Here is a 21,671-nt window from a genome sequence, read left to right on the forward strand (position 1 = left end):
ACGGAAGTGAAATTATCATCCAGATTCCATTTCCTGCATCAGATTTCTGCTCAGTCTCGTCACTTTATGATGAAACCTCAGGCCTTAATATTCCAGAGAGAGCAAGCCAGTTTGGTCTAGTGGTTAAGGCAATGGTCTAGAAACCAGGAAACAGAGTTCTAGTTCCGCCTTAGGCATGAAAGCTGGCTTGGTGACCTTGGGCCAGTCACGCTCTCTCAGCCCAACTCACCTAACAGGGTTGTTGTTGTGGGGAAAATAGGAGGAGGAAGGAGTATTAGGTACGTTTGCTGCCTTGAGTTATTTATAAAAATAATAAAGGCGGGATAAAATTTAAATAAATCATGTTCCACTGGGAAATCATGAAGGCAAGAACGAAGGGTCAGAATTTAAGGTTGACACTCACTGAAACATATTTTTAATGTGTTCTAAATTTTTAAAGTTAGATGAATCGAATACTGAAGGAAATAGCTGATTATCTATCTAGTCTAATCCTTGTACTATCTTTGAGAAATCTTAGAAAAATAGTTAAGTGTCAGATCGTGGGAGGACAGTCCTTATCTTCAGTCTATAAACCAATTAGTCTCTCATTGGTATTTGACAAAAATTCTATAGTAGTTAATAAAAAAGCATTATGAAAATAATACAGGAATTACCAGAAATCAAAATGGGTTTATCAAGAAGAAATCTTGACAGATGAATCATCTCATTTTTTGATTGTATAACATCCTTAACAGTTTGTAGGAATGCTGTATAAATAATATATCTTGACTTTAACAAGAGCAAGTACTCTCTTCCTCAATCTCTTGGTGTATGTATTCCATAATTCCTTCCTTTGGGGCTACTTGCATCTCCTCCCATTCTTCTTCAAACCTCTCAAAGAAATCTCTCACCTTTTGGACTGAATTAAGTCAGAATCTGCTGTTTAAAAGTTAAAATCACTCCTTCCAGTTTGCCCCATCAGAATGGTATCTCCTTCTGTTTGTCAGTCAAGAAGGTATATTCTTAGCTTAGTATTAAAATGTATTAAAAGAAAAATCTTCACCAGGTTCCTCTGGAACTTTCATAGATCAAACTTTTGGCAGGATTTTTGTTTTTGATTCTTTTTCAGTCTATATAGTTACTTCTTTACTTTTACTTTAATCCCTCTCATGGAATGAAGGAACACTTACCGGTCTTCTGCTTAGAAGATCTCTGTAACTTGTAGAATTTCTCTGTTCCAAACATGCGCTAGAAAGTGGAGTTTTGGGTAAACCCAGTGTCCTTTAGCAGGCTGTGCTTGAGGCTGTGAGCTTGGTTTTTTCTCCTGTGGCTCCCCAGTGCTCGACTTGCAAATCATCTGTGTTGCAGAGTGCTGGAAAGCATTTGGCCTGAGAGATCAGAAAAAAACACACCAGGCATTTATATAAAAATAAATGTATTTAAAGAAAGCATAAAACATAAACAGTTTCCAGATCCAGATCCTTGGATAGGCAAGTCTTTAAATACAGAGAATCATATTTTACAAGCTCATGCACACGCACACATGCAGAACAGGAAAGAGAGGCTGCAGAGCTGGGCTGGAAGAGAGGGTGCAACAAGAAACAGAAACTGAAACTTCTGGTAGCAAGTCCAGGCAAGTTCCCCCAGGCAATCAGCAGCTTTTGCTTATTTGGTCATCCACACCCAAACCTGAGGTCAGTTAAGTCTGACCTTCTCGCCCTGCCTAAGTGATTTGTTACCATGGTAACCAGGCTACCTGGCATCTCTGTGAATTGCTCCTTACACAACAAAAAATACCAACGATCTGCAGGGTCCTCCTGGATTCTGCTGGTTTCCTCGTGAGGAGCTGCCTTCCAAAGCACAAGTGGGTGACCTCATGGCTTGTCCTTATCTGGAGAGCTGATCCGGCTTGCCGCCTGGATGTCAGTCTCCACCTTGGTGTTGTCCCCGCTGTTTGGGGACACGTTAGTCTGCTATCTGCTCCACTCAGAAGTCCATCCCTTAATTATATTTCATCTCAAGCTGTAATTCTTTTTCTGAGTACTGTTTCTTGTTTTTCTTTCTTCACAAAAGCTTGGATTGGAGGATATAACAAGATATCCAGACAAAATGAAATTGATCTGGCAGTATGAAGAGACAAAAAAAAGGTAAACATTTTAACATCACAAATAGTCTGTCAGTAGGGGTTTTGCATATGTGTGACTAGATATTTAGCATAGTTTACTAATCTGAAGAGTCACTGAGTCCTATTGAACTCTGCATATTTAAGATTAGGCAAACTAAAAGTTATACAGAAAATAAATTTAGATAAGAAATTATGTGCTAATTCCTTGGTTTGCCAAAACTTTTATGTTATAAAGAAAACAATATTAAAGTGGTATTATGGATTGCTTTACATTTTGGCTATAGCTTTCGAGGTAACAGATCTCTGTAGATCTTGATAGATGGAAAAGAAAAGCTAACCACGTTGTACTGAAGGAATGTGGGAATCACATGTTACAAACTGAAAAAATATATCTACTTGCACTGAATCCTTGACACACTTTTGCCTGGAATAGACACCAATTAACATTTTGTTAGAAGGTTACTCAGTTGGGTACCAGTCCTGTTAATATGTGTAGTATGTTATGTAGAAAAGATAGAGTATCCAAAATGCATATATTAGGCAGGTAGTCTGCACCAAATTGGAAAAAATAATATTCTGAACTTGAAATGAAAGCCTCATTTGAAACAATCCATTTAAGTGTTTCAGGAGTTCCTTGTGAAAGAGCAAAGGTCAAAATGTTTTGATTGTTCCAACAAAGGAAATTTTCATACTGGGCCTACAAAAATAGCTTGTAACAAAACTTGAAACATAGGATTCTTGGTCCAGGGTTGGAAGGGCTATTTCATGCTCAGAATGTTTTCATACCCCTAACCTATGGCAGATGTTGCCATGTTCATTTCTTTATAATTACACTGGTAATTTAATACCCATTGATACAGGTAGTTTCCATCACACATTCCAGAAGTGCATGTCTAAGCAAAATTTCAGTTAACATTGAAGTGTCAGTTGACAGGAAAATATACTTCCTGTTAGTTTCCAAAGTCCTTAAGCTAGAAAATGCTGAACTTTTCATGTGAAAAGAACAAAATAGGAACCATCCGAGATAATAAGTATGAAAGGTAGATGAAGATTTATCCTAAACAAATTAATACATTTTGCACTAATTTGAAATAGTAAATATTTGTATATTTTGTAAACCTGGTGGTGTTTTTCTGCCAGGACATAATCAGATATATTTATATTTATATTTTCATTCTGACTGGAAAAAAATATTCCTAATTGTAGCTTTATATTTATCTCTTTCATCTGTTCACAAATTTTTCATCTGTCCACAAATTCTATTCCCACAAATGTATAGCAAGGTCTTCAAACTTTAAATTAAAGCACTAAGACACATTTGTTTCTCGTAGGTTATCTCAGTAGTCACATTCTTCATTTATCATGCATTCCTTTCCTTTGGCTTGTTGGCATTCTGTACAGCTTTTGTCTCCACAAAGTATTTCTATGTTCAGCCTAACTTTGCTCATGAAACTCTACTAAAGTTGTACAGTGTGGGTGTAGGAATGTGCTGTGTTTGGTCTAAAGCTGAAGTTGACAAAATTAAAGTGTTACAGTACATTAAAAATATTTTCACCAGGCTCCTCATATAGATAAAGTGGCGAGAAAGCCAAGTATATATGTTACCATTTCAGCCGGCATATTCTTACACAAAATATATTTTTGTCTGTGACTACTTTTCACTGGAGAACCTACTTCACATGGTAGGTTCAAAATATAAGGATACTTTGTTACCCATTTTAGGATGTAAGTGGAATCTTAAAATTATACTTCATCTTAACCCAAAAAATGAAAATAAAATATGAGAACTTTCTTTTTCCTAGGTTGTAATAATGCAAATGCAAAAATAATATTTGGGACATAACAGGATATACAAAGAAATAGGCTTAGCAACACATTTATGGCATGCTCAGATATACAGAAAAGGCTTGAAAAAATAGTCATAATAACATACACTCCTGGTAAAGAGAATACCATACTATACCATATAATTCTGCTTGCAACTTGTGCTTCAAAACTGTTCCAGTCCAAGGGAAGAAATAATAACAAGCAATATAGATGCCTTTAATTGTGCAAATTAATAAGAAAATATTCACATCTGGCTAGAAAAATCCACAATGTCTATACATTACAGAAAATAATGCTTATGTATGCTTGCTAGTAATGTTTCAAATATTTTTTATTCTCTAAAACAATGGGCACTCGTTTTTACCTAGGTGATACTGTGAAATAAACTTGAAGGTTTGTTGATGTGGACAGAAACATACCTAGCTAGAGTATACATTAAAAGCTTTTGGTTGGAAACTGGATAAATACTACAAATAAGTTTTGTGATGTTGTTGCTTCCTTGACAGAAAATTAAACACCCCCCCCCACACACAGAGAGAGATATGAAAAACCCTCCATTTTTATAGCTGTATGTGTTCATTTTTAGCCTTTCACCACTCTAATATCTCCCTCCCTCCCTCCCTAAAATTACCTTGATAAATGTGATAATGTCATGAGTAAGGATGGCGAGCAGGGGGCTCCCATCCAGGCTGTAAAGCGCATGCGTAGCACTGAGGAATTAGGTAGCCATTCCAAGAGACACAGATCGGGCCCGCCTTAGCCTTTGGGGTTTATATGTCTGGGTTTTTCCCACGCTTCTTCAGTTTGTTAGGATTTTCTGTTATGTAGCAGTAATAAAACACTAGAGACCTATTCCTTGTCTCAGCGTGGTTCCTGGCTGTTAGGACAGATACTATGTATAATTTTTAATAACATTTCCAGTTTACTCTTTAGTCTATCTGGCCATTTGTGACACAGAATTTTGTTTTTAAATGGTTGAAGAACCGGGACTTAATTATTGCTTAGCAAAGAACATTGTGCAACAGATATCTTTCCCATAGCCATGCTTGCACATTATTACCATCATGTTCAAGAACTCTCCTTCCTATCTTTTCTACTGCTGCTTTGGTGCAGCCATAAGATCAAATTTTTCAGTTCCATTTTGATACAGTTAAGTTTGTACTCTGGCAAACTCTTTGGCGTTAAAAACAAACAAAAAACACAGAAGTGGAGATTGAGAATAAGGAAGATTCCAGAGATAGTGATATTGATGTGTTCAAGAAGATGACATGGGTCCTTCCAATCAAATTCTGAAGATACCTCTATACCTTTAACTATATTGAAAGTTCACGTGATTCAAGGTTATCATGGGTTTTCAAGCCATTTGTTACGTTATATATAGATTTTATTTTCATATCAATGCATTTCAAGTAACTCCTTCCATATCAAAAGCATATGCCTCTGTAGAGATTTTTTGGGCTTTTCTTCGTTGGTACATTAACTTTCCCTGTCCCTTTATAATTAAGGGTTCTCAGAATACAGCAACAGTTGGCTTTACAGGATCATGAATCTTGGCCAGGAATGGTGGAGGCTGACAGAGATCATCTTCAGCTTATTAAAGAAAAAGAGGCTCTCTTACAAGAACTGCAGCTTATAAGTCAACAGCAGCGTTCACCAGAAGATCTGGAACACATAGAGGAGGAAAAAAGGCGCTTAGAGGAGGATATCCAGCAGGCTCGGGCTACTTCTTCTCATGGTGCTGCAGAAAGGTTTGAGAATGAATTGCTTTTGTTATATGATTATTAATGCTAGTATAGCTACTTAATGAAGGCAAGAAAATCTAGCAGACATCAGCCATACAGAAGTTTATGGATCCCTTCTAGCTGGGTTTAGGCCCAGATATGGGGTCGTTGGTTGCATTTGTGTATGACCTCTGGAGAGAGTGCGATGCAGTTGAACACCTAACCTTGCTCTCCTTGATCTCTCAGTGGCCTTCAGTACCATCAACCATGGCATCCTTTTGAACCTGCTCCAAGGATTAGAGTTGGGAATACAGTGTTATGCTGATTCTCTTTTTCTGAGATCAGAATCAGTTCTGGTCAGTATTAATAGGTGGGAGAGGTCTGCCCAATGGCCTCTGTTACCTGGGGTGCCTCAGGATTTGACTTTCTCCCCATTCCTCTTTAACCTCTACATGAAACAAGTGGTTGAGGTTGTTTGATAGCACAGGGTAAAGTATTATCAGCATGCTGATAATGCTCTGCTATATATCTCCACCACAGATGGCCAAGTGACGCTGGGGAGGTTCTGTCTTGGTGGCTGGAGGCAACAGAATCTGGATACAGAATAACAGGCTTAAGCCCAACCCAGCAAGACAGAATGGCTTTGGGTGTTAGGGCCTCCTGGATCTGGTGATTTTTCATCCTTAGTTCTGGATGGGGTTTTGCTACCCCAAGGTGGCAGATAAGCAGGTAGCAGCCATGGCTCAGGGGCCTTTGCACAGCTTTGTATTGTGCACCAATTGTTCTGATAATTTTCAATAGAAAACTAAAGAAAAAAGGTATATTACGCATATAGGTAGCTTCATCCTACCTTAATCTGTCAAAGCAAACCTAAAAGCTAAATACCCCAGAAAATAAAAATGAAAAAAATGACCTTCCCATTTGCTTGATATCATGATTTCATTGCCCTGGTTGCCAAAACTTACAGTAAAAAAAGAAAGTAGATCTCCAGTGCAATCCCTGCTCCACCCACTTGTACTTTCCTGTACTCTAGTATATTTAAGGTGTACATATATAATAATCATCCTATAGTCTACATGTGTTTCACACAGTACAATGTATTGGCAATGTAATAAATAATAATAATAATAGTAATAATAAATAACATGCCTATATATAGAGTATGTGAAAGTTAAGAAATCAGGAAGCCATTTACAAAAGCCTTAAATGAGTTTTTTGCTACATAGTTTTCTAAGTAAGAAGTATTTTATATAGTAACTATGTTTGAATAGTAAGGAGAAAATTTACTTTATTTTAGGATACTGTTACAGGAGAAGAAGAATTGTTTGCTCATGCAGTTGGAAGAAGCAACTCGTTTAAGTTCCTATTTATGCTCACAATTGAAAAGGTTAGTATATTGGAGAAATTGACTGATATATTAGAAAGAAATCACAATGAGGATGGACCAATGTAACTAATTTTTCATTGTTTCTAAAAATATGCTGGTTTACTCCATCAGGATGGCATTTAGGGCTGGACATCACAGATTGTCCTTTTCTCTCCCTAATCTAACCCCTTTTCCCTCTGAGCTTCAGTGGAAATAGAATACTTTTATAAGCTTAATTCTTAAACATTGAAGGGGCAGATCATAAAAAGGAGGAAAAACATCACTCTCTTCCATAGTAGATTTTTACTTATGGAGTATGTAGGATCTGAGTACTATGATTGTTCAAGTATTCCTATACAACAAAACAAAATAGAATTAAATGTGGATTTTTTTGTTATATTAAACAAAGCAGGATTGGTTCCTTTTTTTCCCTCCCAATTTACTGCTATAGCAAAGAAATTAAAACCTGTTAATTGACCATTCCTTCTGGTTATTTCATCTCTGCCTTTTTGCTAGCTGTTCATTTATTAATGGTAATTATTTTTAATGTAGCTAGACTCTTAATTGTATTGTATAATAGGACTGTGCAAAGCATTAAAATGTTTTACCTAGCGTGCTAGCACAAGGAACCTCCCTCCCCCCCAAAAAAAACTCAAAATTGTAAAAGCAGTTGTGGTCTTTAGAATCTGGAAACAGTTTTCAAAGCAGCCTTGTGAGCTTTCCATGGATGTGGCTCCTTTAGCACTTAAAGGAGGTATGCTTGGCTAACATACTTTGCAGAACATATTTCTGAATGCTTTGCCTGAGCTTTCTCCTTTTTAAAATATCTATTATGTTTTCTAAAACTTCATTCATTCATTCATTCATTAATTCATTCATTCATTCATTCCGGGGTTTATGATGATTTTTCCAGGCCAAGGTTTATTGCCTCAGAGCCATACTTTCCAAAATATATTGGCTGTTGAAGTGTGATACTTTCCAGATCCAAAGGGCTCCATTCCAACTTACACTTAAAATTACAAATCAATAGGTGCCTTGTCTTCTACATTGATCGTACCAAAGTCTTTCTCTTGCTTCAGTAACTAATTATTTACTATGAAGGAAAGATATGTGGTCTCCCTTTTCTTCTTAATATTTCTCCACTGGGTCGTTTAACTATGTTACCTTCTTACCTCTTTACAAACTTACCTGTACCACCTGATGTTTGGAGTCATTCCACAAGAGCTATGGTGATTTCAACAGTGTTTGTGCAAAGTAGAGATTTGGTCCACATCTTCCACATTTATTAGACATTATGGTGGGTAAAGCATTAGAAGGACGTTTGACATGTGCTGGCATAAGCAAAGGATCTCTCCTTGAAGTTTTGAAGCAGCCACTGCATCTGGGTGGCTCAGTGGAGTTCTTCCACTGCGACAGATAGTGAAGCTACTGTGACTGCACATACATGCAGAAAAAACTTAGGAAGACCCCACAGAACGAACTATGCTAACCCTTTTGGAGGGCATGAATACTTCACTGCTTGAAAGAAGGACATGTGGATCTAGATCTTTTATATAGTTCTATCTGGATATGTAGATTAAAGTAGATGCCAACTTTGCTTTACTCCTTTTGTTCAGTATTTGCTTTAATCCCTTCATGATAGCACAGCCTCTTGCCACAATCATGGCAGATGGCTTTTCTCCAGTATGTGCAATACATAGATAGCATGAAGAATAAGCTGCTTACCTATCTGTACCTACGCTTCCTTGAGTGGGCATGTGTGCTTTTGCAAGCCACCCCTGTCCTTCGCTACATGTTCTGAGGCATGATTGTCCAGGTTCTGAGTACTGAGTACCTTAACTACATTTAGGGGGTAAAAGTCTCAGCCAGAGAGTGTGTTCCATAAATTTGATCTTTGCAGGCACAAAGGCATATGTATGAATACATAGACAACCTCACGTAAGCAACCTATTATTCTTACATTAAGGAAATATATGAGCAGCTCTTGCTATATGTGTATGTGACTTGGGAAAAAGTATACTTTGCAATTAAATTTATATGGCCACCCAACTCACACCCAGTGAGTCCAGGTGGCTTACAGATTTAAAATCCACAATATAAAAAACCCATCAACCACCCCATCCCCTGTGGCGGCTGCAAACACAATCAGATCAACCACTTCAACGGCTCCGATCGTGCAGACCCCTTCAAGTCAGAATTGCAAACCTTGCTTTGATTATAATTTGGAACTCTGTTTTTGAAGGACAAAGGTCAAATCACAGATTACAGTCACAGATGGAATGGGAGAAGAGGAGCTACAGGAGATACAAAGTGACAAAAGAATGTGTGAACTCAAGGCTGTCTAATATAATGCAGAAATCAACTCATTTTGTATAGTCTTTGGTTCTGTTATTTATATTTGTAACAAGTCTTAGTCCTTCATTGTAATTAATTTCTCCGTGTCTGGTTTTATTTTTTTACTGATGTTATTCATATGATAATAGATAAAATGAGAAAGGAAAACCATAGAGTTTTTCTTTGCAAAGCCTGCACATAGGAGTATATATTGACTATTGATTCAGCTAGTGGTCAGGCAAAAAGTCCGTATTTTGAACTTACATTTCTGAATGCACACTTAATACGTATATCTGTTGTATTCCAGCTTATCTGCCAGTTCTTTGACAATATCTTCTGGCAGCAGTCGAGGATCATTGGCATCTAGTCGTGGGTCATTGGCATCCAGCAGAGGCTCTCTTAGTTCTGTTAGTTTCACAGACATCTATGGTCTTCCTCAGTATGAGAAATCTGATACTGCTGTTGAATATGGGCATCATATGCGATATGATCCAGTTTCAGTGGATTCTCATAACAAAGATGTACAGTATCATGAGTCGATTGGATCTCCTGCTAGCGGTAAACAACGAAGATCTGTAGATACTCCTCTGTCTTTGGCATCATTGTCATCAAGGTCATCCCTTTCTTCACTATCACCTCCAAGTTCACCCCTGGACACTCCCTTCCTATCTGCTTCTCGGGATTCTCCGTTAGTCCACAGGCCAGAAGGGTATGAAGAAGTAACACACACAGGTGCCTCAGAAGTACTTCCAGCGCAGGGCTCTGTTTTGGGTGAAGATAAGGGACAAGAAATAGTGGCATCTAAGGCTACTGAATATTCCACAAGAAATGAAGCAGGGCTTCAAGTTATCAATATTCCAAATTCTGGTGGTAAGTTAATTTTTAGCCATTTATATTTTGTTTTGCTGAACCTTATAAACACAGTGAATGCATGATTGATAACTCATGCTTACAGAAACACTAAAGAATTTCAATACCAGATATAAACAAAACTAAATATATATAGGATAGTTGTCACAAGGCAGACAGCAGCTTATCTAAAAAAAATACAGTTAAATTGTTGCACACTTTTTACTTTAGAGGAGAAAGGCTGAATGAAAATGTGACCAGTTAGTATGCCTACTGTTGCAGTTGTTAAGTAAACATTAAATTATTATAATAAGTCTTAAGCAAATTAAATGTTTTGCTGGCTTGTTATACATTTTAGCTTTTTAATTTAATTTGTGGGGTTCATATGCTAAAGTTCTTCCTCTCTATTTTTGAAACTGAATGGAGGAAAATAGTTTAAGTCCTACTGGATTATAGGACAAGTTAGTTGTAGTTAGAAATGTGTAAAACATTTTTTGCTTTGAAACTCATATGCAGTGTTCTGAGCCTGAAAAAAAGAAGACATTCATTCATTCATTCATTCAGTTTTTATCCCATCGCAATCACTCGCCTCTCAGTGTTTACAGCATCATTAAATACAATGGCAGTGTTAAAACAGCACACAGTTCAAATTGCAAAACCAAAACTAAATAGGAAAGAAAAACAATAAAGATGCAGGAAACAAGAGTCACAGAAGATGTTACTGAACGGTTCTTTGAAAAAGCTCCATTTTTAATAACTTCCTAAAAGCTACAGTGGACAGGGCCCATTCCACAGTGTCAGCACTGCTGTGGAGAAGCAGCACCTTCTAGCTCTGGCTTCCCTGATCCCCTGAAAAAGGGGGACAACATTTTTGTGCTCTTAACTGGCTGGGATGAATCTGATTGGAAAAGGCAATTTTCTAGGTATCCAGGTGCCAAACTATGAAAGGCTTTATAGGTTAACATCAGCACTTTAAACTGTACTCAGAACTGAACCAGCGACCAGTGCAGGGCCCATGATACTGGTTTAATGTGCTCCCAGCCAGTTAAAACATGGGCCACCACATTCTGGACTAGCTGACTTTCTCAGTAGTTTTTAAAGGCAGCTGATGTAAAGCACTTTGCAGTAGCCTGTGTGGGTGGTGATGAGAGCACAAGTTCCTGTTGCTAGGTCTCGCACAGTTAAGGACATAATTGGGCTCCCCAGTTGCCACCTTCATGAGTCTAGAAGGATCGCCAACTCACCAACCTGGTTCTGGACAGGTATTCTCTGCCTGTCAAGGAATAACAATGGCACTAAAGGAGAACCATCAAGTACTAGCTACTGTGCATGTTTTCTTATTTTCTCTTAACTAACTAGGCTCTGAAACTTCAGCTGCCAAATTTAACTAGTGATAATACTGGCGCTAAAAAGAACCCTGGATGGAACAACATAGTATATTTATTCCAACCCCAGTGAAAGCATTTACCATTTCAAGTGTTCTGACTGTTCCAGTTGCTCTGATTGTGCCTTTTAGGAAGATTGCTTATTTTCATTTTTTTCCATCCTAGAGGGGAGTGTAGTTTGAGGGGAACACAGTAGTTGAGTTCATGTCCCAAGAAAGCTGCTTTATACAGCCACTTTTGCTATAAACTGGCCAATTATTTCCATAACTGTTGTATTTCTTTTAGTACAATTTTTACCAGCTTTGCTGCATTATAATACAGCATTTTATTTTTCAATGTTATTTGCTAGTGATTTTTTACTTATTTTTTAAAAAAACGTTTACTATTTTATCTAGTGTGAGGACAGGATAATTTTTTAAAAATGAAATATGTAGACTTGACTGTCTCATGCCCATGTGGTTGGGTTGCTTAGGCATTTCACATTTTCCATTTCCCACATTGCTGGTTTTAATATTTAAAGGTTAGGGAAATAAATGAACAGCACTGTTGTTGCTTTTAAACTTAGTGCACAGACTATAAAATGTCTGCCATCTAGTGGTGGAATATCATGAAATATGCTCAATTTCTGAAATAATTCACTTGATCTTCTTTCATATATAATTATTAAATAGTAAGTAATTATTTAAATAACAGAGAGATAGGTATCCCAACTTTCACTGAAGTTACCTGTTTGTATTTCTCTGCTCCATGGTACAAGGAAATAATAATTATTAGTAGAAATTTATTTTCCTTTTTTATTTTTTCAGTAATTTTTTTCAACAATTGTTTTCTATTTTCATATATTTTAAACATGACAAAAATATTGTTTTGATTGCAGTGTGTATTGAAAGTATCGTAAGTCTGCATTCTTAGGTTGACAAAAATGATTGCATTAAAATAATTGGTGCCTATTTTCCAGCAAATAAATATATTATTGTACATTTTTATTAAATCAATGAGGTTTAGGTGCTTCATTTATTATTTGTACATTATTTGTTTGAGATTTTGTTCCAGAAAGAACATTTCTCTTGTACTGTAGACTATTAGCTCTGATTAATAAAGTTTGGAAACTACTGTTGAATCTAATCTTCAACTTTAATTTTTTTTGCCGAGTTGCAGAATTTCAGGAGATGCTTAATTTTGTGGGGTTTTTTTTTAATGAAAATGTCAGATTTGACAAACTGGTTTTGCTTTTCACTTAAATTATTCCTTTATTTTGTTCCTTATGTGGCACAACAGAAAAAAATGCTGTAAGTGACTCTAGATTTTCTCTTTTTCTCCTGCCTGTAAAGCTCATGTATATTTGTAGAGTTTTGATTTTGTTCTGCATGTTTAAAGGTCAGAATACTTTTCATGATTTCATTAAAAAAATTCCTGTGAGTAACTGTTGGTTCCTAGCGCCTTAGGGTTAACAGTGATGTAGTGATAAATTTTGAAATAGAGTAGCTGATAGCAATCAGTATTGTTCTGTGTTTAAGGATCATCCCAGATTTAGGCATACAACCTAATAACAGCAGTTGTAATATTTAGCAGAATGGGATCAACTGAAAAAAACGTGGAGTTCTACTTCCTTGGATTACAACTTCACTTTACCTTCGGGTATTAGCTACATGTTCTCTTATTTGATATTAACTAACTAGGTTTTGTTCTTAAACTTCAGCTGCCCTTCCATATTTACTTCAGATCAGGTGGCAGCATTTAGCCAACACTGGCTGGCCGCAAGAAGCTAATATAGTTTAGGCTTGGTTCTTGGATATAAAACTACCAGTTAACCCCAGAACTGTAGGGTTGGATTGGGAACTGTGAAAACAAGCTGTGAAAACAGCACAAAAGAGTTTCACTACATTAATTTATCCATGTTGTCACAAAGAGTAAAGATCATTTCAAAAGAGTCTTTACTACTTAATCCCTTTTTTTAGAATGAAGCTTATTTTAATAGTCAATAAAATATTTAAAATTGGGAAGATAGGAACTGCATAAAATGACATATTCTCCTCAATGAAAATCTGTTTCTGTCATTTGAATAAGAAACATGTCTTAACTTGTTGGCAACAACAATGTTACAAAATTGAAACAAGATAGCAATATTTCATATTATTTTCTTTAATACTTTAGGCTAGGTAAACACCAGAATATCATATTAGTAGAAGTTGATTCTCAGTATTAGAGCATGCCTCTTATTAAAAACATACAGGAATCACTTTGAAAATAAAGACACAAGAAATTTTGTATGGCAGGCAAACAAAATAAATAAAATTGTATTACAAAAAATCTCAAGTTCTTATACTTTCTTACTGTAGATAAACAAAATCTTATATTTAAAAAGCCCAGTAATATGAAGTAATTATATATAATTTATTTATAGAAATAAACCATTTTAATATATTCCTTATAATACCTTTCCAGAATGGGAAGCTAAACGGAGTTCGGTTTGGCTAGTACTTGGATAGGGATTGCCCAAGAGAACTAGGGTTGTAGGCTAGACTAGGAAGTCAAACATCCTAAAAGAATAAAATGACAAAATACTTCCTTTGTTTGTGTTGTGCAGTATATCAAAAGTTTGCTTACTGTTTTGTTACTGATCTTAAAAATACATGGCAGTTTTTTATGGCATAATTATTTTCATGCAAGTTTCAACAAAATCATGCACCATGGAAATACTTAAAATTATAATTGGCATATGATGATCTGGTTAAAGTAAAGGGGTATAGGTAAAGATGGCTTTAAGAACACACATCAGTAACCATAATTGAATTGAAACAAATGCACATTATTTAATTACTTTCAAATTATACGGGAGTCATACTTTTGGTGTTTGATTTCACTAGCTGGTCCCTATTAATGTGCTGCACGTATATAGTTGGCATTACTAGCTTGCTAAAGGGTTCATGGGTCATTTGTTCTCGGCCATTGGCTGAATTATTATTGTGCTGTCTGCTTTGATTTCCATTCATTGCCAAACTGAATATAAATCTAAGATAAGCCATGAGTTATTTTAGATTTTTTTATCTGGTTAGCGAGGGGAGAATTCATAGGCAGATAACACAATAAGCATTAATCAATCCATTAGCAGTCATCAGAGACACATAAAGGATTGTGAGAATGTGTTGGATAGTTTATGTCATCTGAATGCATCCAGTTATCCTCTATATACCAGTGGACTATACCCATGTTAAATGGTTAACGGTACAATTTATAAATATATTCTTTATGTCTGGCTTTAGTAACATACATTATCTGTTCAGCTTGGAGTGAATTGTATGAATAGTCATGCAAGCATGTGCTCAGCTCTCAGTTAAAATTATTCAGTTCTAAAAGTTGGTTTGGATCAGGCCAGTGTGCGTTGAAAGATTTCAATACGAGTATGACACGTTTAATATATTTGTATTAGTAAATTGGAAGGAATGTTGTTTTGTTTTGTTTACAGACATGAAAACAGTTCTAGTTCTCCCTTACGTATGTAGACTGGCTGGGTGAATTTGAGCCGGTCACTCTGTCTCAGCTCAACTTACCTGACAGGGTTGTTGATGAAGGGAAAATAGGAGGAGGAAGCATTATGTATATTGCCTTTATGTTGTACAAATAAAAATGAGATATAAATCCAATAAATAAATAAACCTTCAGTGTAACTTGTCTTTGCTGTTTTCCATGTTATAGCTGTGACCCTACGTGAAGATAGCACTAGAAGAATGGAAAGGAGATCCAGGCGAGTCTCAGCATGTCTGTCCAATTATTCACTGGCTAGTGACAGTGGCGTGTTTGAAGCTTTAAGCAAAAGGTCAGGTTGTACAAATGTGTATAAATTGGAATTATACTTAATTCCCCTTAAAAGTCTCAAAAATACTTGATGAAGATCTTTTTATCTTCTACTGGGTAGGATTAATCGACATACTACTAAAACTCTCATGTCTGTTTGTAACCTTCAGTTGGGCAAAATGGTACATCATAGGGCAAAAATTTTTGAATCAAGCTACCTCGAATGGGCTAACTTAAAAGAATGTGTCCAAAATCTGGGACCCATTGTTCCCATGGGATTGAAATTTGGCAAAGTTGTGGCCACCATGCCTTCTGACTACACTTCCCAGAAACCCATAGGTTACATGGCACAAGGAAAGATGGGAGGGACGTGCCCCTGCCCTCTTTCCTTGCTCACTCTGTCCCCTGTGCCCAATTCACTGGCGTCAAGTCCTGACAGGTAGGCAGTGATTGGCTGCTTTGGAACCGATGGTGAAATTTGAAATCTCTTAACAGCAGTGGGCAGTGAGGGAGCAACTTGGATGCCCGCTGGTGAAGTAGGGCTGGCTAGGGGGCGCCAGCAGTTGATGGGTGAACCCTCCTCCTCCCTGGAGGGAGGGGACCCTTGGGGACACACTGGGATGGGTAGCAGGGGTGCAGTTTTCCTCACGGTCGATGGATTCCTTTGTTCCAACCCCGACCAGGAAAGTGGCAGGCAGTTCCGTGGGTCAGATGAAGAGGAGCAGGAGTGATTTCCAACACTCCTTGCCAGCTTCTCACAAGCAAAGTCAATGGGGAAGCTGGCAGGAAGTCAGAAGTCGTTCCTGCTTCCACTGCTTTTTTGCCCACCGTGGACATTCTGCTTTTCTGTTTAGGTAAGGAAATATCTCTGAAAGGATAACCCAACAGGTGATGATTGTCTAGTGGCTAATAAAAATCTTTTAGCAGAGTAGGTTTTTTTAATCTAGTTCTTACTATGATGTTGGTTGTTAACCGAGCTTAGTAACTGCAAACAAATACATACTTTTTCTCTTTTTTATGCTACATAAGAGACATTTTGAAATTCATTTTTGAATATTTCTAAGCTTTAAAAATGGGTAGAAATTAGAAAGGGAGAAAAGGAAATGAATTAACGGGAGAAGAGAAGAATAGCAGCTGAAACTTAGAAGAAAATTTATGAGAGGGTAAGGAAACATTGTCTTGGATCCATAGAGATTTTAGTAATGTTGGATCCTTGTAGTTTTTAGTCCTACTGTGCTCATGTACCAGCATAAAAACTTTATAACAAAATACAGCTATAATAGACCAGAATGCTACATATTAGTAGATAGAATTTAAGCAATTCTGCTTTGAATAGAAAATGCAGTCGTTTGAAAAGGACCTTGAGGATATTACAAGTATCTTCACTTTTATAACTGGGAACAGAACATGCCCCAATTTTTGATGGTTGTCCATTCTTGCATATCTGGGCATAAACATACTGATTTTGTTTTGTTTTGTTTTCAGAATAATCATATGTTCTGATGCTGGTAAATAAGGTTTAGACATTAAGTTAATCAAATGTGGACTTCCTGTATATCATTGAATTCAACAGCTTCTTTGAAATTTAAGTTTGATGAACATTTGACACATGATATAGAAAGCAGAGGCTGTGGTGTTTTTCATACTTATTAGCTAGTATTATTTATGATGATAGAGTACTACTGTAATGCTAAGTGATTAATTTTTAAAATTCTTATATAGAAATGAAGATGTTGAAGAATCGCTTTATAATGATAGTGTCAGTAACGAAGAGCCCAAAATGCAAGTTGGATTTCTGTGAGTATTTTTCTGTGCCTTAGTCAGTACTTATCATATGCCAAAATAGGCAACTTTCAGGGGCACTTGTGTGTAGTGAATGTACAACTTCTTGGCTATTTTGTCATTAGTATTTTAATTTTGTTCACAAAAAGGGAGTATGAGGCTGTAAGAAAATCCCCAGCTAGCACAAAATAGTACATTCAGAATTTATGGCTCATCACATAAACACTATTTTTAAATGGCCAAATTAATCAATTCCCCAGATTTGTGAGAATGAACTAGAATTCCTCCTAAGGTCTGCTAGATCAGACACTTCTGCTAAAATGAAGAATAATTTTAAATTAAATCAGTAGTTCTAGGTTGTTGTAGTTTTATCTGCTTCTATCATTTTAACTGTTGGAGGAAAATTCTGAGAGTGCCTTGGACTGCAAGAAGATCAAACCAGTCCATCCTCCAGGAAATAAAGCCAGACTGCTCACTTGAGGGAATTGTATTAAAGGCAAAAATGAAATACTTTGGCCACATAATGAGAAGACAGAACACCCTGGGAGAAGATGCTGATGCTAGGGAGAGTGGAAGGCAAAAGGAAGAGGGGCTGACCAAGGGCAAGGTGGATGGATGATATTCTAGAGGTGACGGACTCGTCCCTGGGGGAGCTGGGGGTGTTGACGACTGACAGGAAGCTCTGGCGTGGGCTGGTCCATGAAGTCACAAAGAGTCGGAAGCGACTAAACGAATAAACAACAACAAAATCATTTTAACAATAGTATTGCTCGTAAATGTATTATATATCAGTTAAATAAAAACAAAAATATGCCTATATAGCTTCATGTTTGAGAATAAAATGGCAGTTAATTGGTTATCTTTTTTTTCCAGGCATGACAGTGGAAGTGAATGTCTTCTTGTCCATGTGTTGCAGCTAAAGAATTTTACTGGCTTTGCCATGAAAGAAGGCTGTAGAATGTATGTTGAGATCTGTACATTATTCTAGCACTGTCTTTTTAATCTTATCAAATGTCAAGACACTGTACTAATTATGTGCCATCAAGCAACTATGTAGATAGATTTCCTCCAGGACAATTTGTCTTCAACCTGGCCTTTCAGGTCTACCAACAGTAACCACTGTAACTGAGTCTATGCACCTTGCTGCTGATCATCCACTTCTCTTTCTTTCCACCTTTTCCAGAATTATAGACTTCTCCAGAGAGCTGGGTCTTCACATAGTGTGTCCAAAGTGTGATAATTGGAGACTGGTCATTTGTGCCTCAGAACTCTGGACTGATTTGTTTGATGATATATGTATGTTTTCTTGGCTGTTCATGGTATTCTTGGAAGTCTTCTCCACCTCCAAAGTTCAAAAGCATCAATATTCTTTCTTTCCTGCTTTTTAAAAGCCCACAAGTACAATATATCTGACTTATTTGTAGTTTGGGATAATGCTGATTTACTTTTTGATTGACGTTATTAAACATGAAAATTAATATTTGAAGGGGAAAAGTGATTGAATAAGTCATTTATGTCCAGTTTTATGCCTAAACATGCAGCTGACAGCCTGATTTAACAAGAACACACCTCTAATTCTAAAGAATTAGATTCAGTAAAATATATAAATCCCCCCACCAAATTTTTTTGTACATATGTAACAATAAATATCCGAAATCTGAATGTTAGACAAAATCTCCAAAATTGCGGAGGCTGGTTATAGATGTTAGTATTAGTTACACTTGCCTAAAAAGTAACTACTTTAAACACTCATCTGGATTGTCAGCATTCATATTGACCATCCTGAATATAGTTGCTTTAGCGCATGCAAAAGACTAACAGCCCTTTGCAGTGCAATGCTGTAACGAGGAGCATCTTGGAAGATAAAAATTAAATGTATTTACCAATTTCACATATTTTACTGATACTTTTACTACTTCTGAGTTCTTCTTTCTTTCAGACATGTGAGAATATACTTACCATCTGTCGAGTCGGGCACAACAACCACGTATTGCTCTAAGGCTTTAGAATTCCAGACTCCGTTAATATTTAATGAAGTCTTTCAAATTCCTGTACAATCAAGTATCTTAAAACTCAAAGCGCTGCAACTTTACATTTGTTCACTTGGTCAGCACCAACAAGAGGAATTATTGGTAAGAGATTCCTTTCCTTGAAATGCTCTAGAATGGTCAGAACAAGCCATTTCAGACTTGAAACAAAGGTTTCAAACTTAAGATAGAGTTCTTTTGAGCTGGAAACTTTTTGCATTGAAAATGTTTAACATAGCCCTAACAAACTAGTGGAAAATCAAAGCTCATTTATCAGAAGTGATGTAAGATATCGTCTGCAGAAATGTGTAGGAAATGGGACTACTCATGTGGAACGTGATGAGTACTCCTTGAATACTGAAGCTGATGTTTTCTGTTATAACAAGTAGCTTTGAAATAGAAATGTTTTCTATGATACATTGACACATTTTGCATTGATATGTTCACAGGGCATTGCTCAGATCAGCCTAGCTAACTATGAGAGTTCTAGTGAGATGCAGCTTTGCTGGTATCCTGTTCAGACCTTCATTGGTTCAGATTGTGAACAAAAAAAAGACCAACCTAAGCGTGAAGAAAGTGCTTCTCACTCTATTGAAAATAAAAATATAATGAAAATGGTATAGTCATATATAATTTTTCTTGTGTTTCTATGTTTATGTGATACTTGATACTAAAGGAGGATATGTCTGAAATGCTAGATAAATGAGGCAATTGATAAAAAGCTGCATTGGTGAAACTTCTTTATTATCAGTGGAACTGTTTAACTGGCATTGATCTGCTGGTCATGCTAAAAGTGTGAGTATGTTCTGTCTATGCATCCATTTTGATTTGTCTGGTTATGTTTAGGTTATTTTGAACTGTATGAATCATTCCACATGCTATACAGTATTTGAGATCTGAATTTAAGAAAATACTGCCTGTTTGTTCTGGAAACAATGTAGAACAATGAACAATACCGCAGAAAAGGGTACCTTTTGGAATTCACTATGAAATGGTACCCTTTAGTTGAGAGAATTTCCCAACCAAAGTGTAGAATATATTGTATATTAGCTAATTCTAGGACTACTTCGTTATGTATGAACTCAATCCTTGTTATTGTGCTTTGAAAATATTAATTCCAGTTTGTCTGTTAAATAAAATAGGAATAATTTGATCTGAACTTTCCTTTCTTCTCTAGGATGCTGTGACTGTCCTTTTAGCTAGGACCACAGCTCAGCTGGAAGCTGTGGAGAGAGAGCTTGCAGAGGAGAGAGTAAAATTGGAGTACACAGAAGAGGAAATACTGCAGATGGAACAAAAGGAAGATCAAGGGGAAGCTGTGTCAGAGAGGTACCTTTTATAGTGAAAGATGCATACAATAAGAACATGCAGAAGTTGGAGGGCCGTGTATGTCCACCTCTGGTGTCCTAATGCTAATTCCATTTCTGATGCTTGACATTCTGAGCTGAATCCTGAGTATATTCACCTAACAGTACTATTAAGTTTCCTCCTTATTGTAGGAAGGACTTTAAGCATATTTAGTTGAAACAGACTTAAATGTTTTAGCCTTTGTGCTGAATTTGAGGCATACACAAGCACATACTCCTTTCTAAGCCAACATGCACTCATGCACATGCTTGAACAAGACTTAAACACAGAATAAATAACATTCCATACATCTGAAAGATGGTATATGCAAGCAGTAGATAGTTCTTATCTATGAACATAAAGAAGCCATCCTAGTGATTTGATTCCAAATCTGAAGAGTCTAGTGATAAAGATTACATATTTGCTAGGACTATGATGCAGTAAAAATACAATATAAAACCATTTTATTATGTTTCATTTTGGAATTGGTGTTCATAGTGTCACAAGAAGCTAGACGAGCAACAGCAATGGGCTTTTCACTATTTAAATTATAGTATTTCTGGTTTCAGGAGGGGCTGATACAAATAAATGTTAAAAATTTACGGACAATAATACAGTAAAATCTAAACACACTAAATGAAAATATTAATTACTAGAGTAACATTTGGTTGTATTTATTTAACTGATACAATCATATTGCATTGGTACTTTGCCATCCGCACTGCATGTTTATTCAGTGTAAAAGGGCCTGAGAACTTTCATATACACAACAGCAGTCTTCCTCAACCTTTTGATCCTGGAGAAGCCTTTGAAATATTTTTTCAGGCCTGGGGGAACCCCTGCACAGTCAGACTCAAATATAGGCCAGAAGTTACAAAATTATTATATTCGTTTCATGTGTAGGCCTGTATATATGCATTAACAATGTTCTTAAGCAAAAAATAAAGAATGAAACTTACTTCTTTAATGTAAAGTTGCCTGAATTTGAAATAATTTTTTAAATAAATTATGATCTCCTAGGGACCCCCTAGTGACCCCCTGTGGAACTCTAGGATTCCACGGAACCCTGGTTGAGAAACCCTGCACAACAGTAACAAAGTTCAATGTCAGTAGTAGAATATAACTGTTATCTTC

General features: G+C 36.5%; 1 protein-coding gene across 1 annotated transcript in view; it reads left to right on the forward strand.

Annotated features, from left to right (window-relative positions):
- WWC3 (WWC family member 3) overlaps positions 1–21,671 on the forward strand; it is a 70,089-nt gene that overhangs the window by 39,143 nt on the left and 9,275 nt on the right. Inside the window, exons 8-17 of the mRNA XM_063305081.1 lie at positions 2,053–2,126; positions 5,437–5,679; positions 6,950–7,039; positions 9,660–10,222; positions 15,283–15,403; positions 17,104–17,178; positions 18,037–18,123; positions 19,103–19,295; positions 19,640–19,807; positions 20,368–20,519. Coding sequence (XP_063161151.1) covers positions 2,053–2,126; positions 5,437–5,679; positions 6,950–7,039; positions 9,660–10,222; positions 15,283–15,403; positions 17,104–17,178; positions 18,037–18,123; positions 19,103–19,295; positions 19,640–19,807; positions 20,368–20,519 — 1,766 coding nt within the window. The remainder of the gene's footprint in view (positions 1–2,052; positions 2,127–5,436; positions 5,680–6,949; positions 7,040–9,659; positions 10,223–15,282; positions 15,404–17,103; positions 17,179–18,036; positions 18,124–19,102; positions 19,296–19,639; positions 19,808–20,367; positions 20,520–21,671) is intronic.

This window comes from Candoia aspera, chromosome 5 (assembly GCF_035149785.1).
Source record: "Candoia aspera isolate rCanAsp1 chromosome 5, rCanAsp1.hap2, whole genome shotgun sequence".
NCBI lineage: Eukaryota > Metazoa > Chordata > Lepidosauria > Squamata > Boidae > Candoia > Candoia aspera.